We start from the raw sequence: 27924 nt of genomic DNA, 5'->3' as shown, positions 1-27924 counted from the left end.
CTACCTACTTAACAGTCTGTTGTCCTCTTAAAAACAACGTGCTCGGCAGGGGGCCTTGCAGTCCTGCCCAACCCTTAAGGCAGCGGTTCTCAACCTGTGGGTCGTGACCCCTTTCACAGGGGTCGCCTGACTCATAGTAGCAAAATGACCGTGATGTAGCAACAAAGATAATTTTATGGTGGGGGGTGACCACAAACGAGGAAGTGTATTAAGGGGTTGCATTAGGAAGGCTGGGAACCACTTCCTTAAGGAGGCCCGACTCATCACCACGAAGCAGTGAGGGACGACTGGCACCAAGGCAGGGGCCACTGACATTGCTTGGGCCTTGGACTGAGGGAACCCCCTTTCTGGGCACTCACAGCAGATTCATGCCGGGGTCTGGAACTCAGGGGTTGCGGGGCACAACTGGAAGGCCCTCTGGGGAGGGAGACAGGTTGAAGTCAAGTGGTTGGTTCGGGCAGCAAGGCTCCAGGAGCTGGGCCACAGGCCTGCCCAGAGGAAGGTGCCCTGTGTCAGGCGAAGTGGGGCCCGGGCTGGACTGAGGAGGTTGTAAGGTGATGCGGGTGGGAAGAGTGGGTCACTTCTGAGACCCTGTTGCAGGGCCTCCCTCCAAAGCTGGGTCTTCACACCCCGACAGCCCAGTAGACTAGGGGAGCCCCCCTCAACCTGGGGGTGAGAGAGCACCCTACCTCCCTCTTTGATACTTCCATGGCAGCCCCACCCGAAGTCCTGTTCAAAAACATTGGGGGCCTCTTGGTGGTGTAGCCAGGCTGCTAACCACAAAGTCGGCAGTTCAAATCCACCAGCTGCCACTGCTCCCAGAAGTATGTAAGTCTTGGAAACCCGAGGGAGTTCTACTCAGCCAGGCAGGGTTGCTATGAAACGGAACGGACTCAATGGTTTTTGTTTGTTTAAATATCACACTGGAAGTGGCAGCTTAAGAAGTCCCTGGCCAGGACACCTGCGGCTCTAACTAGCTGCCCAGGACTCTGGAGCCCCCTCCACCTTGGAGGAGCCAGGGAACCCCAGGCCTCTCTTCAGGGTTTATTACTGCCTGGGGCAGGGCCTGGAGTCGAGGGCCCCCTCCCCAGACCCCCAGGAAATAAACGACCACCACAAGTTCTTATTTTTATTTCCATTGAGTTTGGAGCTTTGTTGATTTTTGCATTTTCATAAAAAAAGAGAAAGTTTTCATGTAATTAATTGAAAGCCCTTTGGTGCTGAGCCCAAGGGGGGTGGTGGTGGGGGCTGGGGCCAGACCCTTCCCAGCCCCCTGCTCCAGACACCGGTGCTGGGAGTGGGACAGCCACCTTCCTCCCGCCCTGCCCTCCCCCATGGCACCTCTCTGTACACAACAATTTAAAAATGGAAGCTAAGACACCGCCTACAGTGGACAGGCCCGCACACACATGCACACAGGTGCCCACCCCAGGCAGGGCCAGGCCACAGCTGCACTCAGAGCACCAAGGAATGCACACGGGCCTTCCTCCAGGGACCGGGCAGCAGCCCCTGCCCCCCCACACACACACCAATTGCCCTACTAGCTGCCAAAGGGGGGGGCTAAGGACCGTGCAAGGAGAGAAGGGACCAGACAGCTGAGGCAGGGAGGACAGTGTCAGCCCAGTAGGTGACCTAGGGTGGGGTATAGGGGGTGGACCCCAAGGTCTCAGGAACCTGAGGGTCAGAACTTTGGGCTTTGCCCGCACCTTCCTGGAGCCTCAGGTCCAGGTGTCCAGGCCCTGCTGACTTTCCTTAGAATGAAACAGTCATTTGGTAAAAAGCCTAGGGAAGCGGTTCTCAACCTGTGGGTCATGACCCCTTTGGGGAGTCGAATGGCCCTTTCATAGGGGTCGCCTGATTCCTAACAGTAGCAAAATGACAGTTATGAAGTAGCAATGAAAATGATTTTATGGTGGGGGGGGGTCACCACAACAGGAGGAACTGCATGAAAGGAAGGCTGAGAACACTGGCCCAGGAGTTCGGCTGGCTTGCCCAGGTGCACCCCCTACCCTTGGGATCCTGCTCTGCTGCCCCCACCTGCCCTGAAGGTACTCCCACCTGCACCCTTGGCCCCCTCTGCTCAGGCCCAGAAAGAAGTTAAAAATAGTTAGTTCCTACATAAAAAAAGGAGACATAAAACAGATTCCTGGCCAAAGGGCCGGTGGAGGGGCTTTGTTTCTGCAGGGAGGGAAGTAAAGGGGGGAGGGGACTGCAAAATAGTCTTTTCTTTTAAAAAGTGCTTGGTAAGTCGGTTTTAAAGTGTGTGTCTACATCCATGTACAGATATATACACAGACACTGTTCACAACGCTGGCCGCCCACGCATACCTGCACGCACACAATGTATACATAGACAGGATCATATACATACATACATACATACATATACATATCTATATATACTTTAAAAAGTCCTAGGGGAGAGCAGGCCAGGCGGCCGGGCGCAGGGTCACGACTGCAGGGGGTGGGCCCGGCCTGGCTGGCAGACAGGGCACTCGCCGCCTTCAGCACACAGCTCACACAGCACGGCGTGTTGGCATGGCAGCACTGCCCGGCTCTGCGCCTGACATTTAAGGCATTTCACTGACTGCAGGTGGAACACGGCCTGTGGGGAGACGGTGTGGTTACTGCCTGGCTCCCTGCTAGGCGGAGAGGCAGAGGCAATGTGGGAGACGCAGCCTCAAGAGGGGAGAGGGTGAGGGGGTGCAGCACCCCATGCCTCTGCTGCCTCACTTGCTCTAAGGTAGCCTTCAGGTGCCCAATGAGACACGGGCCCATGGCCACACAGCTGTGGCTGGTCCTTCTCAAGGGGCCCAGGGAAAGGCAGAGTGCAGCCTGGGGTCTGGATTGTTCTGGAAGGCTGGCTGGAGTGTGGAGGGCACACAGGAGAAGCCCTCGGGGGCAGCTGTCCATGCCTGCTCTCCAAGAAGCAGAGGGTCACTCACAGCCCTCACCCTCCAGCCCGCTGACCCCCACAAGGAGTGACTTCCTTCCCTGGCTACCCTCCCAACCCCCCACCCCTGGGTGCTGCTGCCTTCTCACCGACCTTGTCCACTTGCTCCAGGTGGGCCCGCAGCTGCTTTTGGAGGGTGTAGAGGGTGGAAAGGGAGAGGGCCTCTAGGTCGGAGAAAGCGGGCAGGGCCAGCGGGTCCGGTCCCGCGTGCAACTGCTCCAGCTCCTCCTGCAGCTGCTTCACCTGTGCCTCCAGCGCGTCGCGCTGCTCCCGGGCCAGCTCGCACTCGGCGCCCGCTGTGCTGGCCCGCTCACCGGCCTCCTCCGCCTCCTTCTTCCAGGCATCGCAGGCCTGCGGGCCCAGCACACAGCACCCAGTCAGAGGGCGCCCCCTGCTCTGGGTCCCCCAGCACCTGTGCCGGGGTGGGGAGGAGGCTGGCGCTGCCTGCAGGCGTTTCCAGGCAGGCAGTGGGGAGGGAGGGCCTCTGGGCAGTGCCTCAGGGGCAGCTGGACCATGATGGGGCATAGGGTATACCTCTGAGCCTGGCATTTATGACTTGGGGCGCTGTGAGGGCCACCCCAGAGCCACTCAGAGGGAGATCATGGCTTGGGATCTAACCAGAGGTTGGACCAGGAGGGTGGGTTCTTCCACCTGTGTGGGGGTGGGTGGGTGGGAGTGGGGTGGCACCCAGAGCCCCGCCCGCCCCGGGGCTGCTGTGTGCCAAGATGGGCCAACTGGATGCCCCACGGAGCGGACGCAGGCGGCAGGGGCCAGCACCTGCTTGGCCTGCTTCCAGGACTCCTCCCACTGCTTGATGGCGCCGTTGGCTTCCTCAAGCTCCTGCCGCAGCCGGGCCAGCTCCGCGGCGCCGGGCCCTGACAGGAAGGCAGGGGACGTGCCGGGGGAGAAGCTTCCGGAGGCAAAGTGCTCCCAGATGCTGCTGTTCATCCCGTTGAGACCTGGCCAGGAGGGCGGCGCGTTAACCCGGGCCCGCCCCGCCCCTGACCGCACAGCGCTTACAGCAGGGGAGACTAAGGCAGGGGAGCGCAGGCCGTCCAGGGCGGTAGCCAGCAGGTAGTGGCGCAGGCACTTAAGTCCTGCCCCTAACTTCTGGGCGCTTCTCCACGCAGGGGTTCCTGTGGGCCTTCTCCGTGGGCCCGCCCCTTACCCAGAGATCCATGTGACGCCGAGGTCCCCAAAAATGTGCTTTCTGCCTGGCTTAGGTGCCCCTGGGACTGCTGCAGGAAGTGTGAGGAGAGGCTGACGGGCGGGGACGGGGACGCCGAGTGGAAGGAGGCCGAGCTGCCCAGGGAGCCGGGGATGTTCACGGGGGCCGAGCTCTGCAGCAGGCTGCCGCCTAGAGAAAGGCCGGCAGCAAGTGAGGGGCGGCGCAGGGGACCCTGGGGACCCCCACCCCTGCCTCTGGGGCCACTGCCCAGTACCGATGGTGATGCTGCCCGGGTGGGGCCCCGGGCCACTATCGAAAGTCTTCTCCAGGGCAGCCACCCCGAACTCGTTCAGGTCCAGGTCGTCCAGGGCCGACTCTGGGGGCAGAGTTACCAGGCTGTGATCTCAGGCCTCCGGGGCAGCTGCACAACCCCCAGGTCCCGGCCTCGCCTCGGTCCCCGCAGCTTCCTGCTCCAGCCCCACTGACCCTTGCCCTCTCCGCCTCCCGACGGTCTGCAGAATCCAGTCCTAGACAGGGTTCCCAGCTATAGCTACTGGGTCTCAGCTCTGAGCCCCCTCTGGATCTTGGTGTCTATTGTCCTCAGCTAGAGTGGGACATGTGACCGTCAGCCAAGGACGCAGAGGACATCGCCGTCCAAGGACCAGAACACCTAGGCTGCACACTGCACAGGGGGTTCCGGAGAACAAGAGTTGGGGGCAGACAGGTGACCCGCCCTGGAAGGAGGAGCCTGCAGCATGGCAGGGAAGAATGCTGACTGGCCCCTCCCAGCCCCTCCCCTGGATGCAGCTTCCCTTAGCTCCAAGGGCTAGGCCCAGCGCTCTCCCTCTCCCAGGTCTGGCTGGGGACCATGTGCTGGCGTGAGTCTCATGCCAGAGGCCTGATTACCTATGACCGACTCTACCGTGTCGCTGGTGGGGTAGAAGGGCAGTGCGTTGGCGTTCATGCCGGGGGCGCTACTGGGGCCCGCGGGGCTGGGGGGCGTGGCCGCCAAGCTGGAGGTGATGCTAGAAGAGATGCTGGAGGTCAGGGGGCTGCCCACGGGCAGCAGGCCCAGCATGTCCTGCAACGAGAAGGGGTGTGGCTCAGGTGAGCTAGAGACGGCGGGGAGTGGTGAGCAGAGAGGGGTGCAGAGCCAAAGCTTGTGGAGAGGCTGGGGTTGGAGGTGCCCCCAAGGGGGTGGGGCAGAAGTGGTGGACACCTGCTGCTCTGACCCACTGGAGAGCCAGCCCAGGCCACTCTGCCCTGGACTGAGCCGCAGGTTGGGGCCCCACACCCTGAAGTTTCCTGGGGCTCTGCATGGCCTCAGTGGCACGTCTGGGTGCTCTGTACCTGTCTGGGCTGCAGCAGGGGCTGCTCTTGACTCCTGGGCTCTATGGAGTGGGGTTTTAACTTGGCCTGGAGAGGAAAGCAGGTGCAAGAGGGGATGGTTAGGGAGGGCCCGTCAGGAGTCACAGAGGCTGGAGGGCTAGGGCGGGTCGCTGCGCCCAGCTGTGCCCCCAGACTCCCACTCTGCACACAGACCCTTCCCCCTTTCCTCCAAAGGCCCAGGGGAGCTGTTCCCTTTCCTGCCCAGAGCCACAGCCAGTCCCACAAGGTTCTGTCCAGCCCAGCTAGGACTCCTCCACCTCCTCTCCACCAGGGTGGCACACAACCCAGACAGATGGACTGCCGTTGTTGAGTGGATTCTGACAGGGCAGAGCTGAACCACCTCATAGGTTTAAACAGACGGCCTCCTTTCTCTCCTAGGGAATGGCCGGTGGGCTCAAACACCCAACCATGGGGCAGCAGCCCAGCACTTCTTCACTGAGCCACCAGGGCTCCCTCCCAGGCAGCAAACGGCAGGAAAGGCTGCTGTGACTTAGGCCTGCGGCCGGGCTTCACTGTGAGGCTCTCTCAGTGGGGCTGGGGGTCTGTCTTCACCGCTCAGTCCTGGGGAGGCTGAGGAGAGGCCTCCTGGTCCCTAGTCACCCTCAAGGATTTTCCTGCCCATGAGGGGGTCCCCCCGCCAAGGTGAGGCATCCTCTGTCCCCTTGTCCTCACCTGGCATTTGAAGTTCTTTAGGTACTCGGCTCCCACCTGGTCCTCCCTCTCAAAGCCAGGGGCTTTCTTATAGCTGCCAGGTGCGAGGCTGGGGTCCCCTGGGAAAACTATGCCCTCCAGGCTGGGGGGCTTCCTGATGGATCCCGGCGGGGAGCCGCAGAGGTTCGACGGGCTAGTCAGGTTGTTGTTTCTACAGAGGAGCTGTAGGTGGGAGGGGACAGGTTGGGAGCACAGCGGGGCCAAGGGCAGCCTGCCTGCCCACTCCTCAGAGGGAGCCTTCGGTTCCTCGGCAAAGGGGCTTGGGTCCATTTCTGTCAGCCACAGGCCAGCAACCACCACCCAGGAACCCTCGTGGGAGGATATGGCAGCTGGCTTTCCACCCAGGCGGACCACGGAAACTTGGGACACCCCACACCCTGGCTCCCCAGAGGGCAGTCAAAAAGCCAGCTTCCCCCCACAAGCTAAAAGGGTAGGGGGGATCCACCCCACACCCTAAGTCTCATGGGACAAGGCTCTAGGCTCCAGGCTGGCACATACGGTGCTGAGGTCAGGGGCACGAGGGCTGGAGGGGCTCACAGGCCCCGCGTCTCCGGCAGCAGATGGCATGTACAGGACCGGGCCTGGCTGGGTGGGGCTGGACACAGCTGAAGGTGGCTGCAGGTCATCACTTAGGGGTGTCTCTGCAAGAGACAGACAGGGTGTCGGTGGGTCCCCAAGCCAGTGCTGTCCCTCCAAACACACAATGGCTGTCTTCAATCGTGAACTTGTGACCCTTCAGCATGAGCCAGTAAGTTGGCTTTCCTGAGGTGACAGAGCTGGCGGACAGCCTTCCTCCCCCTTACTTGAGCTAAAGGAGCTCTGGTGGGGCTGTGGGTTAAGTGTTGGGCTGCTAACAAAAGGTTAGCGGTTCAAACCCACCAGCTGCTCCTTGAGAGAAAGATGAGGCAATCTGCTCCTGCCTTAGAAACCTTGTATAGGGCTGCTATGAACCGGAACTGACTGGAGCTTATGAATTGCTTTTCTGCTGCCTCCGCCAGGTGGTCCCAGTGGTCTGGCCACCCACCCTACCCCCGCCCAAAGGCCCTGAGTTTATGTTTCACTGGACCCCAGGGGACACTGCTGAAAACTGGGCAGCTCTGCTTGAGAGGCCCCCACGTGGCTCAGGAGGGAAGCTTGGGGTTTGTCAGCAGTGTCTGCATTTGTGACCCCTGGGGTAACGGGGGACAGGACAAGTCTGGGAGACAGTCCTTGCAGCCTGCATCACAAGACCTTGGGAGTCAAGGGCTTCTTGACCAGCTGCAGAGAGGGGAGGAGATGGGCAATTCTGGGAGGATGGGCAGGAGCAGCCCTGCCTGACCAACATCCCTGTGACAGCATGCGGCCGTTGGCCTTTCCCGAGGGAGCCCCGAGCACAGGGGACAACGTACGTTCTATGTGGGCAAAGGCGCAGAAGGGTCCGCGGGGACAGCTCCCCGACTGCTGCATGTCATTGCACTTGGTGGATTTGTAGATCTGGGGAGCAGACAGGGAGTTCAGGCGTGGGGCGCACCAAGTTCCCTGGCTCCCCTCTCCCACCACCTTCTTCTCCCTGCTGGTGAGAATGGCAAGGCAGCCCGTGCTGCCACCCCACTTCTTCATGTGGGCCTCCCACAGGTGCTCAAGGCAGGCCAAATGCAGGAAAGGGGCCCAGATCCCAGGCCCTGCCCCAAACCCCTCCTGCTGGGCCCCTGGGGTAGGATCTATGCTGGCTCTGACATCTCACCACGCTGCCTGCAGCCTCCTAAGGTCTGTCTGTCTCCTCTGGGTGCCCTGGCTCTCACGGAACCAAGGGCAGGAACAGCCCAGGACTCCCTGTACCCTGATGAGACCTGGGTACACTGGCTACAGTCTGGGCCAGGCAGCTGGGAGAACCTTGAAAAGGCCCTCCTCTCACTAGCTGGTAAGTGCCGGCCATGGCCCCACACAGGCATGCGGCGCAGGCCACCTGGGTAACGTGGGCTCAGCATGCCAAGGGAGGATGCAAGCCATCTGGCAGTGCTAGTGAGTCCCCCTGCCCGGCGGGGGTACCCACCTCGGGGTGGAACTGCTGCTCCGTGCGTGTGTGACAGTACTGGCAGGCGTCTCCACTCTCACACCTGCCAGGGTCTCCCCACTCATCCCCATGTTTCACATTCGGACATGGCGATGACCTGGTCCCCCGGGGACAGAGTGGAGTCAGGTTGAGGAAGCAAGGTGTGGTAAGCCTCTAGGGTAGGCATGGGAGGGGCTGACTGGTGCAGCTGAGGTCCTTGGGGCCCACACTCCCCCAGTCCAGTATTCTCCAGGACACCGCATGCTCCCCTCCCTCCCAGCAGCACCCGAGGCAGGGCAAGCTTGGTGCTTGAGGCAGGCACACAGCCCACCCGCAGCCGGGCCCCCTGTAGGAGCCCCCTTCTTTCTGAGCATCCCTGAAGGTGCCTGCACAAGGGAGGACCAGAGCTCCCACCCGATCCCTTCCCCATGTGCCTGGACCCTGCCAGCCTGTCTCCCCTGGGCCTGGCCTGGCCTCCCGCCCCCTGAGCGATCACAGTGGCAGCAGCATGAGGACCTGTATTTGTGCTTCCGGGGGCCCCTCCGTCGGTCCTTGCTGTTGTGGTAGTAGGGGCAGGCGTAGCCCTGGCGGCACAGCCTTGGGGGCTTCTTGCATGGCTCCGTCTTGTAGTTCCCCAGCACGTAGGCGGTCTCTGCACAGGGCCGGGGGCAGGGTCAGGTGGCGAAGGGCACTCTTGGGAGGTCAACGCCAAGGTTGAGAGCCGGGAGGGGAGGGAGGGCCCCTGGAGGGTGTACCCTTACACACGTGCACTTGGCCACACATATGCAAATTCATGGGAGGATAGGGGGCACCTGGGTGATGGAAGGAGAGTGGGGGGCATCTGGAGCAATGCCCAAAAAGGGTCCTCTGAGTGGCAGGTTGTGGACGGGACGGGACAGGATGCGGCTGGAAGCCCCTCAGCAAGGGCAGGGTTGGAGGGCGGTGGGTGGCAGCTGACTGGCACCTTGCCATCGAGGCTCCTCACTGAGGCTCTTCTCAATCATGGCGTGGCTGGCTGCCCCTGCTGCCGGGCCCTCAGCACCGCCGCCTTCCATGATGCCCTGGCCATTCTGCAGGGCCTCCATGGCCTGGAGCTCCCTGGGAGGCGAGGGCGGGATGGAGTGAGGGTGGCCCAGAGCTGACTGCCAGCCCTGCTACCTGCTTGGGCAGCTGGCCCACCTGATGTCGTAGAGCGGGGAGCGCAGGTCCTGTGGCCCGTGGGCGAAGGCGCAGTGCAGCCCGTTCTTGGTGCAGTTGCCTTTGGAGTCCGTCTCGTGGATGCAGATACCCGTCTTGTAGTAGCGCAGGTGGTAGCGGCGCTCAGTGTCCCCTGTGGTCCTGTGCAGGAACGGGCACCTGGAACACGGCACGGGGTCACTCAGAGCTGCCCCTGCCCGGAGGACTCGCTCAGCCGGGTCCAGGCGCCCACCACAGGGAGCCCATCATGGAGCCAGACTGCCCACCTCACCCCCCCCCCGTCAGGGTAGATGCCTGGAGGAGATGCCCTTGGCCCCCCCACCTCAGGTGAGCAGACCAAGTGGGAATGCTGCCCACGTCAGCCCAAGTGCTGGTGCGTTGGGGTGGAGGGTGAGCCTGGCGGTGACCACACCACCTCTACAAAGCTGACACAGTGCACTTGCAAGGCCAACCAGGGTCCCTCAGTGACGCTCCCAGCCCTGCAGCACCCTCCTGTCACCTGTGGGGGCACTGTCCATCCTCCGAACCACGTTCAAATATTAAGGTGCGTGAAAAGGAGTAACCGTCTCTAAACCTCAGCCTAGGAGGCCTGCGTGGGTGGCGTGGGGTCTGGGTTTCCCACAAGTAGGGAAATCGGAAAGTACCCCCTCCGCCCCCACCAAGAACAACAGGGGCTGAGCTAGGTCGAGGGGCGGGAGACGGGCACTCACTCGTCGCCCTCCGGGCAGAGACCCGTGGCCTCGTCGTACTTGGTGCAGTAGACGTCGGGGCTGTAGTTGAAGGTGCCGTCGCGGCGGCGGATGGACCGGCGGCGCCGCTGGTTCACGAAATGCCAGTGGAAGCAGGTGTAGGGCCGGTGCTGCGTGCATTTGTGCTGCACAAAGAGCGGGCACTGCTCCGTGCGGAACTCCTTCAGGTACCTGCACGGAGACCTCGAGAGGGTGAGGCCTTCCAGCAAGACGCCTGTCACCAAGTGCCCCCCCAGAGCTCGAGCAGGTCCCAAGCCATGCTGCGGGGCAGGGACCCTCCCAGCCAGTGGCCTGCTACATTGGCCAGCTGAGCTTTCACCGGGGGCTGGGTTCCGCAGCCCCCGAGGTGTAACTGGCCACCTAATGACAGGCTGAGGGCCATAAACAAGGGCAGGAAGCACCCCTGCCAGACTTTCTGTAATTTCTCACCTGCCCAGCCCCACCTGCTGGCTCCCAGGGCCTGGCCTACCCAGGAGCACAACTGGGCTATGAGCTGAGGGCCAGGCAGGCCTTGGCCAGCTGAGGGGAACAATGGGCACCAGTCTCTCTGGACAACCTCCTCCCCAGAAGCCACTCCCTGGACCTCCTGGAGCAGTGGCTCAGGAAGGCGCCATGGGGGGCACTGCAGAGGCCCCTGCCCACATGTGCGTCCCTGAGTCTCACCAGCTATACCTGCAGCAGCAGGTGTGTGCTGACTAACTTGGGCTCACCCTCTGTCCTTTTGACCTCCTGCCAAGCTTCATCTCTCTCCCCTCTGCCCTGCATGTAACCAACAAGAGACCCCCAAAGCTCCTCTCCCATGTGCCAGCCAGTGGAGGACTCAGACCCGCTCAGACCCTGACAGAACAGGGAATCCATTTTTGTCTACTGTGTGACCCAGCAGTCTGCAGCTCTCTGCACTCATTCTCAGTCCCCAACAGTGCAGGCAACAAGCAATGGGGAGGAAAGTTCCAGAAGGCTCAGAAGCCTGTGTGTAGAAGAGGGGCGGATGGGGACAGCTGACATAAAACCCCTGGGTCTGGAAGGTGTGAAACCACAGCCACAGGACCCAGCCACGTGACACACAGGGCCTTACTTAGTCTGCTTGTAAGGGCGGGCAAGATGTGGGGAGAGGCAGCTCACCCCGTGTTCCTTCTGCTGGTGACTCGGGTGGAGCCTGGATGGGCAGGAAGGACATTCACCAGGGGCCTGAGGGAGGCTACAAATGCAGCCCTGCCCTTTGAAGAGTGGGAGCACAGACACACACACACACACGCACACGCACACGCACACACACACACACGAGGTGTATTCAGGATTCTCTGGGGACCAGTGGTGAGAAGAGGTGCCAGTGGTGAGGAAGGCAAGGAGGGGTGTGAGGGCTGAGTCCCTCATTCCTATGTGTGAGAGTGGGGTCAGCAGCAGTATGGAAGAGGGTTAAGGAAGGTGTGGGGAGGAGATGCCAGGGATACCTTCCTCTGGCTCCAGGCCAGGTGCATTCTGGGACATGGAGGGTGGAGGTGGTGGCAGAAATCCCAAGGGCTCCTATAGGCCTAACACTCTCCTGTCCCCTTCATCCTCGGAACTTCAAGTGCCTTTCCCTGTCGGAGTCCCCAGCTCCTCCCTCCCTGCACAGCACAAACTCAGAGATGAACTGGGAGCAGAGTCTGTGGGTTGGGAGCGGAGCCAGTGCTATTTGAATGTGGGGTGGAGCTGCCCCCAGTCTCTGGGAGCAGAGGGCCTCCTCTTGCTCCTCTGGAGTAGCTGATGGGCTAGAGGCATTGACCTTCAGACGAGTAGCCCAGCATGGAACCCCCAATGCCTGTGTTTAAGCATGACTATGTCCCAGATACTGTGTGGGAGACACTTGTACTAAAACTTCATCATCCCGGTTGTCCAAGACAGAGGCATCTGAGATTAGCATTTGCTAAGCCTGGTTGCCCTCAGAACAGGCGGTCTGCTGGGGCCTCAGTGGGGAACCAGGAAGAGACGGGAGGTAAAGCCTAGGATGGGGGTGAAATCTAGGAGGGGTCACCCAAAGGGGCACTGTCAGCCCCTTAGAAGAGAGCCCCCCTGGGGCTTCAGCTGGCTGGCAGGGACACCTCGGAGTGTCCTGGATGCCCCTCTCCTCACCCCATCCCACTGCCCCAGCTGGGGACTTGAACCTGTTGGCTGTCTCCCTGCTCCAGCCTGTCCGCACCACACACTGCGCACTCCTCGGAGGACTTTGTTGAAAAGCCTCCGCCTTTCCCAACTCAGCCCATCAGCACAGTTGATTCCAGCTGGTCGTGCCCCTCCGCACGCATGGGTTCCCAAACTTACTTGGCCCATGCCTCATTTTCAGGGGGAAAACAGACTCAGCATGCCCCCTACGGACTCCCCACCCCCCTGAAAAGCGTTTGCACTCTAATCTCCAGGATAAAGTGCAGGTTTCTACTCTTGCAGCCCCCTGGGTCATTGCAGCCCCCCCAGGGGCCGTACCACCCACATCAGAAAACAGGGCCTGTAGGGTTCTGAGGTGGTCAATCGCGAAGGGAGCGGGCAGCCAGAGGGGCTGGGGGTGGGAATGCAGCCCAATGCCTACCTCCAGCAGCACTAAATAAGCACCGTCTCCTTAGCCTGGATTCGGCAGGCTCACACCAACGGCCATGAAGATGAAGCAGGGCCGGGCAACATCTCAGAGCCAACTCGACACCCCATAGCACGCCACCACGTAGCCTGACTCCCCAGCCCCACATGCTTGGCCCAACGTGGGTCTGGCCGCCTTTCTTGACGACTCTCCATTCCAGCCAGGGAAACAGGAGCGTGTGCCAGCAAGTTACCTTTAGCCTTCCTGCCTTTGCTCCCTCAGGCCTCCTGATTTCTCGGGAGAGATCTTTCAGGGCTCAATTCTGAATGAGACCGCCCCATCCCCATGCTACCACCTCCAGGTAGGCTTTCTGGATCTCCACCTACCTTGAACCTACCCTACCATCTCACCCCTGCCCTTACACCAGCTGAAACTGGCCACCCTTTGAGTGGACAGCCATTTCTTAAAGCCCCCTGTTCAGCATTGCATGTTAATGATGTACAAACTTATTTCCACTCAAACAAACAAAACCCCCAAACTCACTGCCCTCAAGTCAATTCCGACGGGTAGTGACTAAGTCAGAAGTCCCAGGGTAGCAAATGTCAGAGACAAGAACAGTGCCTTGAAGAAGGGCGGGAGGGTTCCATCCAGGAGCAAGGGCAATGCCAGCTGCCTCCCAACGATGCCACCCCCACGCAGAGACTGGGAACGGGGAGGCCCGCTCCCCACAGTGCACAGAACTTGTCCTTGGGCAGACAGACTGGACTGTCCTGCTCTGACCTCTTAATGAGAGGGACTCTGCAGATAGGAGCAGCTGACCAGATCCTAGCCAGGCAGAGAGAAACCCACTTTCACTAGTCTTGGGCCACCCAGCATCTCCACACCACAATGTTGGAGTCCTGTCTCTCGCCCCTGCACCTGGCTGCTACCAGGCAATGCAGAGCCCAAAGCGCTTCCAACGTTCCCAGGCTGGACTGCAGGTTTTCAGTGGGAGCACACAACTCCAGTCCATTTCCCTTCCGAGGCCCGACAGCACACAACCTAAGAAGCTCCTCTTTCAACCAGTTCTCGGTGGACCACAGAGGTCCTGGGGGCAAACAAGGAGGGAGACTCTCCAGCCACTGTCCCCCAACCCAAGATAGGATTACACAAGGACAAGACAGGGAAGACCTACAGTGTCCCTGTAGCAGACCCCTCTAGTCAAGAGACCACTCAGGCCCAGACACGAGAGAGGGCAAGTCTGCCACAGCCAAGACCAGGATGGGGACACCATGACTGGTCAGAACGCCTTCCGACTTGATTTCGGAGCTATTTAGTTTCCTCTTTCAGGACATCATTTTAATTGCCCTACTGATGGCTTATTTATAAGTCCATGACCCTTTATGAAAGCCACTGCACCACCTTCCAAAAAGCTGGAAAACTGAACCGGCAAAAGTCACCTTCAATGGCACCACCCCTGTTAGCCTTTTGGTAAAGCTTCTTTCAGTGTGGTTACAGATAGTTATAATGTATCATATTGCTCAACTGTTTCAAAAAACTAGCATACTCTTTTCTCCGGAACTTTGAATCAAATACAAGCAGCTACTTTTTAAAAATCTACCAGAGCATAGACTTTTCTGTCATTTTAAAACTACACTAGTCGCTAAACGCTAAACAACAACAAATGTTGGGCTACGTGCTATTCACTCACTTGTCCCATGGAACAAGTGGTAGCAAAACCCCATCTCCTGCACAGTGGAGTTAACCGACGGCCACAATGCTATCAGCTCGTTTGCCAAGCTGATCCCGCTTCAAATGGTGGCAACCGGTTTTTTATCAGTTTGGGAGTCCATCTTGGTTTCGTAAGGGAGGATGAGGATTCTCACAAATGGAATAAACAGAAAGTATTCGAGAAAGTGGACACAGGACATGCTGTGGCTGCTTTGTTCCCACTGTAGCTGCTTTAATCCACATCTAGCTCCCCGCTTGCTTCTAGAGCCATGCCCACGGTGCCCAGCTCAAAGCCCTCAATGCGGTGAACAAACCACATACGAGAGCTTGCAGCAAAGATTTCCTGTGACGAGTCCAGAGAGGCAGTGGAGACTTTTTGGGTCAAGCAGCAAAATACTATATAGGCACTTATAGAATGAGAAAAAAAGTCAAATTTCCATGCATTTTTGATGAAAGAAACTCAAAACAGAGTTGATCATAGGTCACGTTTACAGTTGTTCTCATGAGAATGCACTTGGCAGGGGTGGCATAGCCACCCATCAACTGGGGCTCCCACTCTCCTGGCCAAAGGTCGTGGTTCAAACTCTCGCCAGATACTCTGCAGGACAAAGATGGGGCTTCCATAAAGATTGACAAACCCCGGAAACCTGTCGGGACAGTTCTACACTGTCTCATAGGACCACTCTGAGTCAGAATCGACTCGACGGTGGGTTGACGTTTGGGTTCATCAATACAGACTGCAAATACTTTTTTTTTTCTTCCAATACTTTAAAAAAATCTTTTTATTACAGGCTCATACAACTCCTATCACAATCCATACATACATCAATTGTATAAAGCACATTTGTACATTCGTTGCCCTCATCATTCTCAAAACATTTGCTCTCCACCCAAGCCCCTGGCATCAGGTCCTCATTTTCCCCCTCCCTCATGAATCCTTGATAATTTATAAATTATTATTTTGTCATATCTTGCTCTGTCACACATTTCCCTTCGCCTACTTTTCTGTTCTCTGTCCCCCAGGGAGGAGGGCACAGGTAGATCCTTGAAATCTGTTCCCCATTTCCAGCCCACCCTCCCTCCACCCTCCCAGTATTGCCACTCACACCGCTGGTCCTGAGGGAATCATCTGCCCTGGATTCCCTGTTTCCAATTCCCATCTGTACCAGTGTACATCCTCTGGTCTAGTCAGACTTGCAAGGTAGGCTTAGGATCATGACAGTGGGGGGTGGGGGTGGAAGCATTTAGGAACTAGAGGAAAGTTGTATTTTTCATCATTGCTACATCGTACCGTCTGGCTCACCTCCTGCCCAAGACCCTTCTGTAAGGGGATCTCCAGTGGCTTACAAAAGGGCTTTGGGTCTCCACTCTGCACTCTCCCACTCAGTCACTATGGCAAGATTTTTTGTTCTGATGATGCCTGATCCCTTGACACCTTGTGATTGCACAGGCTGGTGTGCTTCTTCCATGTGGGCTTTGTTGCTAGATGGCCGCTTGTTTACCTTCAAGCCTTTAAGACCCCAGACGCTATCTCTTTTGATAGCCGGGTACCATCAGCTTTCTTCACCACACTTAGTTGTTCACCCACTTTGTCTTCAGTGGTTGTGTCGGGAAGGTGAGCATCATAGAATGCCAATTTAATAAAGTATTCTTGCATTGAGGGAGTACTTGAGTGGAGGTCCAATATCCCTCTGCTACCTTAATACTAACTCTGTAAATATATGCACATAGATCTATTTCCCCATCCTCATGTATATATATTTGCATATGTACATATTTATCTAGACCTCTATAAATGTCCTCTGCCCCCTAGCTCTTTCCTCTTATTCCCTTTGACTTCCCTCCTGTTCCACTATCATGCTCAGTCCCCAGCAGGGTTTCAGCAATTCCTTAGTTACATTACCCTTGATCATGCCCAACCAGGCCTCCCACACTCTCACCACCTATTTGGATCACTTGTTGTTCCCTTGTCCCTGGGTTTGTTAACACCACTACCTTTCCCCCCACCTCCTTGTCTCCCATGTCCCCATGGAACTATCAGTCCTGTTGTTTTCTCCTCCGACTGTTCATCCAGCCTATCTTATTTAGACAGACCTGCGGAGATAGTAACATGCACAAAAACAAGACAGAGCAAAACCAAGCAACAATATACAACAAAACAACTAATGACAAAAACAAAAGAAAGAAAAGCTTGTAGTTAGTTCTATTGTTTGTTGGCCTTTAGAAGTGTTTTCCAGTCCAGTCTGTTGGGGCACCATGCTCTGGCCTCAAAGTACACCTTCAGCATTCCCTGGGGACCTCACCACTCCATTCCCTTGCTGTTCTGTCACACCCCCTTAATGTTTTGCTTCGGTGTGGCGGGATCCGATCGGGTGCAATTCCCACACTGTGTCTCGTGTTGTCCCCTGTAGGGCTATGGGTCAGTGAGGAACATCATGTCTCATAGTGGGGCCGGCCATGTGGTCCTCTCTATTGACTGGCTGCTCTACTTGGGAACATGGACCTGGCCTGGTGGGCCAGGATGTGCTCCACTTCTCTCCTCCTCCCCACTCATCTGCTCCCGTGTCACATACATCCCTCTTCCGGAGCTGTAGATTCAGTGCCTTCCTTTGAAATAAATTCTGCTGAGGGGAGGGGCAGGTGTTCACTCAATACTCCTTTCTTCATGGTCATTGTTTCCTATTTGGAAATGTCTTCACACAGAGGAACACACTGTTGAGCCAGAGGGCGCTGCAGCCTACAGGGGCCTTATTTGTTAGACCAGTGCTCCGTGGAGTTTTCGAGAGCTGACTTTGGGGGGCAAGACCACCAGCTCCTCTCAGGTGCCTCTGGTGTACTCGGTCCCAACATCTTCCTGTTCACCATCCTCACCCAGGGACTGATGCTGCTGGCCTGTGAGATAAGGCTTCAGGGGAAGCTTATCTGCTGCTTGGGAGGCAGTTTCAGAATGTCCCTATTGTCCCCACAGTTGCCTTTTAATCACTTCCTACCAAAGATAGGGTGGAAACTCCTTAACCCTAAGAGTCTGCAATAGGGAATCTTTGTATACATCCAAGACCAAAAAACTGCAATGTGGGGCCAGAGGAGCCTTGGTAGCTTCATGGGTGCGTGCAATCCACAGGGAGAGCCATTTGAAACACTGGGAGAATGATGGGGCTTCCTCCTCTTGCAGCGGTGCAGTCTAAGAAATCCATAGGGGTGGGGGGGGTTAGCCCATCCTACAAGGTTGCTATGAAGCAGCCTCGACTCAATGGCACCTGAGTCTGGCTTGTTAGAAGCAGTGTAGACCTGGAAACTTCTCTCCCTGAGAGGTTTGCAGGCTTGAATTTCTGATAGTACGGGACATGTACGGATAGTGGCTGAACATGACTTGTGGAGAGTCATCCCTGCCAAAATAAGAGCATCTCCACTCTTTTACCAAATTTGACATTGCATTCACCAAAGTCTGCAGCCACGGTGAACTTCCAGAGCCATCCGACGTGCACAGAGAAGCGCAAACAACTTTACCATTGCTAGCAGGACACAGAGGAGGCCTCCGACTCCCATCAAGAGTCAGACTAGGAAACGCGCCGGGCCTGTTCTACTTCGTCCTAATGGGTCGCTGTGTGGCAGGGAGTTCTTTGAGCTTCACCAGTAAGACACCCATCTGCTGGCAGCAGGTGAGTCAAGTCACCCAGCTTGTTTCTGACCAGACATGCGCAAGCCCACAAGAGACCAAAGTTGGTGACACTAGTCGGTAACAAGGGGACAAAGTTTTCCACAGAGCACCTGCTGATAAGCGACCCACTGAATGATAGACTCAAGCCCCTTGCCTCTCTCCAAGCTCCGTCAGTCTGTCTGCTCAAGTGCCCTGCGCCACATCGTCAACCGTGACATTCCAGTTAGGTTGGATTCGGGTTTCCTTTCCGTCTTTGCACATGCTCGCACCTGTCAGCACCTCTGTTCCTTATAGGCCAATTCTGTCACTTCGGGCCGGCTGAGACACCACAGTACAGAACCATGGTAACCCAGACCCAGGCGGACTCATCAGCACCTTGGGAAACCTCACAAAATCATCGGGCTGCTTTTCTAATTGCCTGTGGATGTGGTGTCCTGATCTCGTTGCAAAGGCTGGTGACCTTGAATGCTGGGACTTTCTGGGGCCGGGCTTCTTCGGCTACAGCAGTCAACGCTGGTCCATTGGCTGGGCGTGGGGCAAGGCCCTTCCTCTCTTGGCTAACAGGTCAGCACTCAGAAAGAGGTCCTTTGGTTGTAGCCCCAGCCTCATTCTGGGGAAGAATGTCCGCTGTGCCAGGCCAGTCCCTGCTTACACTTTCCCATGTTTGACTTTGGCTTTCCTGGGAGCGCAGCCCAGGAGTCACTGCCGGAGAAACCAGCGCTGTGCCTTACTGGACAGCGAGAGAACCACACCTCCCGACAGGGGAGGCCCGCACTGATGGTGGGGAGTGAACGGCACGTGGCACAGGAAGCCCTGCCTGGGGACAACTGCGTCCCTGGGGCATGGAGCACACCCTGCAGCAGGTCTCAGTCACATTCCGTCAGCTATGCAGCTCCGAGTGGGAATGCGCTCAAGGGGCGCCAATGGAAATTCAGGAAAACTGAATGCTTTGTGTGTCCTGAAATACTGCTTTGCCTTTCAACCATGAACACTAAACCGGGAAAGCAGGCGGGGGTTGGATTTGACACCAAGGCCAGAGTCGGCTCTACAGGGCTGGCATTCCCCAAAACATCAGACTGCCTTCCAGCGCATGTTTTCCACCACGGTGCCCCCTGGGTCTGCACACCCTTCTGACTGGTTTGCTGCCCCGAGGGGCCCCCTGGCCCACCCAATGGTATTGGTCACTGCCTCTCCCTGTGGTAACTCAGCAGGTGTGGCATTGACTGCCTTGTTTGCAGCCTTGGGGATGTAGTCCTGGACACAGGCAGCCCATGGCCAGGGCTCGTTGAGGAAAAGCAAAGCATAAAAAGATGTGAGCTGGTAAACAGCAGATGCCCATACACCTAGCAAAGAAGTCGCTAGATGTTTCTAGAGAGTTCTCCAGGCAGTTGCAAAGCCAGCATGTTTTCTGCTTTCTGTCCAGATAACGTCTGCTCAGTCTGTTCCACTCTCTGGGCAGTAACATCAAGTGCACTGGCCCCCCATGTAGAGCAGAAAAAACACCAACGGGCCAGCTAGTTGGACGGGGCTTTGCTCTGAGGAACAGGCAGAGAACGCTCCTGAAGAACCAAAGTCCCTTTTCCATTTCCTCCAAAAGCTAAGGGGTCTTAGGGCAAGTTAAACCAAAGACACGTTACATGAAAACATATAAAGTATGTGCCACACACAGAGAAATCCTGGGAGGAAAAACTCTTGTTAGTGATTTTACTGGCTGCTCTCAGGCCTTTTCAGTGCTGTCATGGTAATGACTTCCAGCATATCTATCTATCTATCTATCACACACACACACACACACACACACACACTCTCTCTCTCTGCTAGCAATGAAAGAAACCCACGCTGTTAGGGAAAGCTTGGCAGGCAGTCTGCTCTGATCTAAGATTACACAGGTTGTGGAGCTGACGGTCCATCTTTTAACTGTGGCAGATGTTTGGCACGTGAGGAACTGTTGATGATTTGTACCACCTGGTTTGGACACTGGAGAACGGTCCCATCGCAGAAGCAGGCAGACACACGATGATGGCCTGTGGAGACAGTGGACCTGCTGAGGGAGGACTTGGTGAAGCCCAGCAAGAAGGGAGGACTGACTGGCGTCTGGTCAGCCTGGGAGAAAGGCATGGACTTGGTCCGATGGGCTCTCGAGCACCAGGAGGCACCTGCTCGGGCGAGGCGCCCTGCACCGCAGCCAGCGGCACCTCGACAGACCTACCCACATCCTAAACCCAGCACCAACATTCAACTCCGTGACAGCCGGTCTTGGCTACGTGGATGTCATCTTTTTAAACAAGTATGAGCCTTATCATGGAAATGGAACCTTGAAACACAGGAGATGGGCCTGTTGCTAAATAACTTTTATTGAAACTCACAACAATGTATCAGGATCCTTTAACTAATGCCAAGAGGGAGGTGTCACCATGGAAGGTTCTGTGATAGCATTCCGAGGACCAGATTGCACTTATCTATGACGTACTGTTTGATTCAACTTACTAGCTACTGCTTTTCCTCCCTGTAAAACCTTCCTAAAGCCAAATTAGCCAGAGAGTTTAGTTTGTAGTTTATAAAAAAAATTCATTTTTAGGTTTCAGAATAAAAGACCTTAACTTGGAGACGCTGTCCCTGCCTAGAGTGTCTGATCATGTGCGTATTTCGCCTGTCTGATGAAAATCTTCCATTTCTGAAGAGCCAGAGCTACCAGCGGCTTCAATATTCATAGACATAAACATTGTTTTGACACCAGACATGACCTGGAAACGATAACTGTATAATAACCACACAGGTGGGAGTTATTTTTTAAAAATTTTTTTACAAAGGTGGGATAAAACTTAAACTGAAGCCGAGGAACATTTGAAGGATTCTGATAAACTGCTCTATAGTCACAGGGCCTCGGAGTACAAATCTTCTGAAGTGATACAGGTTTACAAGTCTCTTGGCCAAACACTGGCGCCGACAGTGCGTATTCTTCAGACAGACAGACAGTGAACTTCCGAGTGTGTCTGAAACTTCAGGTCAGGCTTTGATCCTGTAACAGGCCATTAGCCAAAGCGTGGACAGAAAAAGATTTCTGGCCAGAAGGATTTTCCAGAGGCAGTTCAATGCACCTTAATGCTCAGACCATGCACAAGAACCCACAGTCACCTAAGTATGCAAATAACTGTAAGGTGGGGGAGCCACTCAGGGGCAAATGCTATTGGTCCACTTCTTGGGAGCTCGGTGGAAATGAGTTGACACCTGTGAGAACTCACAAGAGCCCCAGCTGGTACAATGCTGGTGTGCAAACTAGTCTTTGCTGCCCTTCTTTCTGTAGTTGTCCCCTTGCCCTGAGGATCTCAGAGGTGAAGCTGAGGAGAAAAAGTTTACGTAGGGGCCTTTCCCCTCACTGTACAACACAGATCTTTCTTTCCCCCCTAAATTAGGCAAAACCTAGTCTTTATTCAAAATTTACCTGTATTTTCTCTGGTCTAGCCACCTGAAACACCTTTAATTTGATGAACATTTCACTACCCCCCTGTGCGTGGATTTCTGCGAGCAGACACATGTAGAAGACGAGTCTTGTTCAAGACAGAGGTGGGGGCGTCACAAAATGTGAGGCCCCGGGAGCACAGCAGCTCAAACTCCCCGATGCTCCTCAGGAGACGGATGCGGCAGGCTACTGCTGGGAGGACTCCCCGCCTTGGAGACCCGGTGGGGCAGGTCCCCCCGCCCGGGGGTTGCTGTGAATAGACACTGACCCGGTCAAAGTTAGCTCGGATGCAGGTGTAGAGGGCGCCCGACGAAGGTGGCTGAAGGGCGCGGTGTAATTGAAAATATGCCTGTTCAAATATTGATGCAGCTAATACTGACCACTAGGCTAATAAGCACTTTACATAGAGGGGTGCAAGCATCCCTCCTTCCCACCTGTTCAGACAGGTGTTCTGGTGTCCTTGGGAAACTGACAGCGAGACAGAAGCCGCCTGCCACGACCAAGATCACACACCTCATAGTGTGGCAGAGGGGGCCTGAGCTCTCAGCCAGCGGCTGGCTGGCTCTTAGCTTAGCTTTCATGGGTTACGCTGACGGAAAAGCAAGGGTCACACCAGCTAAGCCTAAGTGGCTCTTCCCAAGTTGTTTAAAGGACATCAGGGAGCAGGTTTAGGCAGGCCAGGATGACAGCACTGTACGCGTGAGAAGACACTACAAGAAAAACAGCCAAGTGACATCTTCAGACACACTACGGGACATTTATTTATGTATTCATACGCAAGTGTGCTCCAGTTAGGAAGCAAAATGTCTGCTGCTTTGTCCTTCAGGAGAAAACACTGATCTCCAGCTCTTGTCATGTCTGCACAGGTTTGCTCCGGGCAGGTCACCATAAGTTCTTATCAAACTTAATAAAAGCTTAAGATAAAAAGAATGACTTGAAATTTCAAGTCATAAAATACCACCACAGTTGTCATCAACTGTCTCTTAGGCCACTGTTTGAGGACAGAGGCGTAACGTGATTGCATCAGGACTTCCACGGCCATGTGGTGCTTTACGTCTCAATAGGAAACAAATGAGTCCATGTACGAACACATCGAGCAAATTATCTTAAGAATATGAAAAAAGGGGAAACGGTCAATAACCTCGGACACAACCCAGTGACACTGTCCCAGGCCTCAGTACCTTCTGTCTCCCCTAAATAGACTGAGCCACCAACAGGGGAAAGGTCACCTCACAGAGAATGCTATGAGAGTTTAAGTTGCTAGACTCCTTTCCATCTTCTCCTCCTCCTCAGCTCGATACTGCTGTCAAACTCTACACACTGGCAAAGAAAAGAGGAGTGAGAGTTGAGGGATCTTACAGGAGAGTAACAGAAGCCCTTGTGATTATTTGTCCTCCAGAGCAAGACCCCATGTGAGCCTCAAAACCCGCACACGACTTCAAGAATAGAACTGCTTACTGCAGCAGGGTAGCACCCTCTCTCCCACCTCCCACCCCCAGATGTCAACAGCGCTCAGAATTTTAACAATTCACGAGAGCAAATCTGCTTGTTCCTTTTAAATCCCGAGACAATTTAGGGCACAACTACCAACCACTTGTGAGTCTCACACGTGCTGAGAGCAAGTACTTATCTCAAAAAGCACCTCTGCAGATTTCCACCAGGGGGGCAGCCCCCGAGACTGACCACAGAGTGCTGAGCCACGTGAGAGAAGGCTGGGAATGGGGTGGCCAAGAGCTTTACACAAACGGCAGGCGGGGCTGCACTGAGCCTGGCTGTGAGTCCTGGGACCCAGAGGCCTCCCTCTCCAGCAGCAAGGGCTTATTTGTACGTTGGTTGTTGTTAGGCTTTTGTTTACAAGTCACCCTTTACAGTGCGCGCTGCAGGGGATTTTAGGGCACAATCCCCAAGTTGTGCAACCACCACCGCTAGCTAATTCCAGACCATTCCCTTAGCCCACAGAGAAACCCCGTACCTATTACCATAGCATCGTTTCACCCATACTTTCTCCAGAGCTCTCTGTTGCCCAGGCAGGGATGTCAAGATGGCTGGCTTGGGGCGAATCTACAGAGCATCTATACAGCGAGAAAACAAGAAAGCCATGTTGTCCAGAAGGAGACTAAGCTCAACTTCTTAGCAGTTTTTAGCAATTAAGCTAATGCAGTGTTTAAATATTAACTAAGAACAGCAGACAAACTTACATTCAACATCCATCTTCACATAACACATTAGCGTGCCCCAAATTCATCCAAGAGGTTCAAAGAAGGGAAGAGAATCTACTAGGATTAGCTATTAATGGTTCACATTTGTAATTTCAAAATACTACTATCCTCCTTTAGTTTCAAGCATAGCTAGATTTAAAAAATAACAAAAAGCTTTATCAACTCTTGCCCAGTTTGGTAAACAGTCACTAGATCAAGGCACCGTTTAAGGTATTGTGGCTTTCAAGGCAATCTGAGTCCCATCACTCTTTGGACCAGGGCTCTCCCCCCATGAGGAAGACTTCGAAGATCTGCAAAGGTCAGGCCAGCCTGGCTGCAGGTGTGTGTGCCTCAGCCAGCGGCAGGGATCTAGTGGCCTAAGTGTGCTCAGGGCTTCTACAACACACGGGAAGGAGGCCTCACCTTCAGGCGTCCAGGTGTGGAGAGCGGGAGGAGGAGGTCCACGAGGGTGTCTTGCTTTTGTGCACTTATCTGAGGTGCTATGTCCAGAAGGCGCTCCTTCCTAGAGGGCGCTAAGTATGGTGCTCTCAGAGGTGTCCGGCTGCCCTCACCAGTAAGTCAGAGTCTTTGGAGGTTGACAGAAGCCATCAGGCAAAGCAGATGCATGTGGATTGTGGGCAGCCTTCTTTAGTATCTAACATAGCTGCATCAAAACACAAAATCTTAACCATTAAGCAAATCTTGACTTCGTTAGTTTAGGTTACAGCAAATACCGACTAGGTGCTAAGCTTTAAGACTCTACTCTTAGCCCGGGGTGCTGCCACAGAGAGTAACGGCCATTTTGTGGCCTGGATGGAGAGCCCCGGGGAGCCCTTCATTTCTGTCCTGTGAGAAAATTCCCTTTCTTTGTTCAACAAGTGGATGAGATACAAAATGTTTATCGACACTTCCCCTCATCCTCTCTGGGGTTGCTAAGTAACGCTTCCAATGCTTCTGGTGCACAGCCCAGCTGCGCTCCACTGTTTACAGTGTCATGCAACTTGCAACAATCACGTGAGTACAGGTTCAGTTCCTAGATTCCCCAAACACAATCAGATGCAATCAAGTGACGTTGTGTATACACAAGCTTTCTTCAGAATCGCTATCTGTGGAAGCCCGACTTTGCAATCCTTGCTCAGAGCCTCAGGCAACAGTCAAGTTAAACAGGTGGTGGTGCAAATGAGGCTGTAATGAGCAAGCTATCATAAGTCTAGCAAGGAAGGAAACAGATTTCCTACCTAAAGGAAACTATTTGGTTGCCAGAAAACTCCAAAATTTTCTCAGTGAATTTCATTTTCTTTGTCAGATAAGGGGAGTAAACAGCCTGAGCATCAACATGTAATGGCTCAGGGTACACTCCCTCTTAAGGGATCAAACTAAGTAGATCAGAAACCTGGAAACTCTGTAACCTTCCCATTGTCAACTTTTAATATGACTGTCATGCAACAAAAAACCCAAACGTTTGCTAAACTCAGAGGGATAGTTCTAGGTGTTCCCATCCTGCAGTGAGTTTATAAAAGCCCTAAAGTACACCAGGTGGACCTGCTCTGAAGAGAGCTGGGTTAAACTTCATTTTTGTCCAACAGAAACCCAAGAGTTCATCTAGCTCTTGTGCATATTATCATCTGACTGACACTCAGAGCTACATAAGGGAGAGAAGTCAGATGGGGGTTTAGTGCTTCCTAAGAGGGTGTAGGCCTCAGGCCTAGCTCAAGTACCTGCCACCACCTGTTTGCTTCAAGCAAATTAAAATACCCTAAAAGCAAGATTGTTCAACAAGAGTTGAGGAGGAAATGCCATCAAAATAATTTCTCCTTCTAGCTGTGTCATAAATAATCCATCCTCTTGGCTTAGGAACAGGAAGGCTCCAACTCCAAGACTTGGGTTGTAGCACAAGAGTAAAGGACAAGAAACGCAGGCAAACATCCCAGGAGGCAAGCTCTGCCTTTGGTGGAGTCAGCTGTGTTTTCCAGCCTTGTCTGCCATGATGGGCGAGTAACTACGTCAACACCAGCTTCATCCTCTCAGATCTCTGAAACCCACAGATGCCATGCGGTTCCTGTGCGCCAAAGTCTACAAGTCCACTTTTGTGACAGGTGGATGGGGGGAGGGGGGGAATCCCAGTCTTCCTTAGAACAGGTCTACATTCTGTACTCAACAATGGGCTCTGTGCAGGAGATTCAGACCCTGTTCAGACTGGAGCCAGTTCTGCTTTTGGGAAGAATAAAAAAAAAACAACCATGCTCAGCAGCTCCAACTTTTCTTGACTGAAGTCAAAATCAAAATGTTCCTGCTGCCCACCAACAGATGGGCTCACCCCAAAAATGAAACACTAGAGCCACCACATGCGTGCCACTGTCTGTCTCCTCCTGCTCCTCGGAGCTGAGATGGCGGGAGCATGGATGCTGTCCAGATGCCCACAGCTTCTCAACGCCTGTCTACAAAGGCAGGCAATGGACATCAGGCTCTGATGTTGGAGGATAAAGAAGTAACACCAGAAACCATACAAATGAACAAAACACAGGGCAACGCCTACACCTCCATCCCGTTTGGCCATTTAATCGACTCCCCTTGGTTTACTGAGCCCTGGGGAACGGAAAGACGGCTTTCAAACACAGCAACGCTGGGTTGATTTGCTCCATCTGCCAATTCCAAAATGACCAAAAGGCCGGTCCAATTAGACGCCATGGTTTGCTGAGTACCACAGTCAATGGTAAACACAGGTTGCTAAAAATGAGTTTCACACAACTCAAAAGATGAGACAGATTTTACTGAAATCCCTGCCACCTTTCCAAATCAGCAAGACGTCATTCAACTCGTCCCTCTCCAAGCTAAAGCCATCTCCCGAAACCAAGCAACGGGCTGCGGAAATGGCCAGCAAAGCAACCAACGTTGAGCGGGCCTCCCCTGCGCCGCCGCCAACCACCACCAGGCAAGGAAAAGCCTCCATGGATGTGGGCCAGTGGCAGAGAGAGGGGCCTCCAGAGAACCCAAAACGGTTCCTACAATCGATGCCCCCAATTCCACAATGGCTTTTCTGGTGGTCTCCAGGGCGTCGGTGAGTGACAACCAAGGGAGCGCTCTTCCTGTCTCCTTTCCAGTGCTTCCTACAGGACGCTTCCCGCTCTTGGCTCACTAGGTGGCTTCCTGGGGTCCTTCAGGCCCACAGGTTCCACAAGCCGGTGGGGGGTCCTCCTCTACGTGCCCGTCAAATCCACCTTTCCCCTTTGCTTTCTCCCACCGCGCCTGGCTTCGTGTGAGGTATAGGGGGGGGGGGCAAAATACCGGGGACCTACGCTTGGGCTCCGATAGATTTCCCAAGGAAGCGCGTTTCCATCTCTGGGCGCTGAAGTGTCAGGCACGGGGGCTCCCTCTGGCCCATTTCCGGGCCCACTCGGAACCCCCATCGCTCTCTCAGGGGCCCCTGACTTCGGGGTGGCGGCCTGTGACTGTCTGCTTGTTTATCGCGGTCGTCTGTGGGGAGTGAACGTAAGCCGGGGTGGCTAACCCCGGCGACGGCATCCGGGCCTTCGGGACACAAAAGGCCTCCTGTGCACACTACGTGGGGGTCTCCCGACGGGCCGGCGCGCTCCCCGTCAGGAAGAGGCGGCTCTCCGGCGGGCAGCTATCGCACTCGTCTCGGTCGTCTCTCGGAACGGCCTGGCCCCCAAAATGCCCGCTCCTGTGCGTTTCTGGTCGGAGGCGCGGCTAGGCCTCGAGCGCCTGCCCTGACGCGTGTGCGCTCCACGCCCCGGCTCCCGCCTGCCCCACTCGGCGGCAGGCCCCGTGTTTCCCGCCCGCAGCCCGGCCAGAGGCTGGTGGCAGTTGGAGGTGGTTGGGACCGGCCCCAGCAGGTTGGAACCGGTCTGGGCCGGGCCGGAGGAGGAAGGGGGGAGGGAGAGGCCGCCTCGCGCTCTCCCTGCGCGCGTGACTCACGCTGGCCGCTGACGTCAGGCGTGCGCGCGCGGCGGGGGGGGGCGCTCTACGTACGTGTAGTGCTGCGGTTTCTCGGGCTGCGCCTGCAGCACCTGAGCGGTAGCGGCCGGGGGCGCCGAGGAAGCTGCGGAGCCGCCGGGCCCGGGGCCCTTCGACATGGTCCTGTCTTCCTGCCTCTTCGCCGCTCCCCTTTTATTATTCAGTCTGCGCGGTCC

General features: G+C 55.6%; 1 protein-coding gene across 1 annotated transcript; it reads right to left on the bottom strand.

Moving 5' to 3' along the window:
• Positions 1-1127: 1127 nt before the first annotated feature.
• On the bottom strand, positions 1128-27924 carry UNK (unk zinc finger). The gene is made up of 16 exons (XM_075562227.1): positions 27764-27924; positions 10161-10370; positions 9433-9609; positions 9218-9351; positions 8770-8905; positions 8254-8371; positions 7610-7694; positions 6720-6862; positions 6183-6383; positions 5472-5537; positions 5028-5202; positions 4396-4497; positions 4122-4310; positions 3731-3912; positions 3047-3304; positions 1128-2605 (listed from the first exon to the last, which is right to left on the bottom strand). The coding sequence occupies exons 1-16, from the start codon at positions 27865-27867 to the stop codon at positions 2450-2452; spliced, it is 2436 nt and encodes an 811-aa protein (XP_075418342.1). The 5' UTR covers positions 27868-27924; the 3' UTR covers positions 1128-2449.

This window comes from Tenrec ecaudatus, chromosome 10, assembly GCF_050624435.1.
Source record: "Tenrec ecaudatus isolate mTenEca1 chromosome 10, mTenEca1.hap1, whole genome shotgun sequence".
Taxonomy (NCBI): domain Eukaryota; kingdom Metazoa; phylum Chordata; class Mammalia; order Afrosoricida; family Tenrecidae; genus Tenrec; species Tenrec ecaudatus.
Note: the sequence above shows the minus strand (reverse complement) of the source record. Positions and strands in the feature narration are given on the sequence as shown.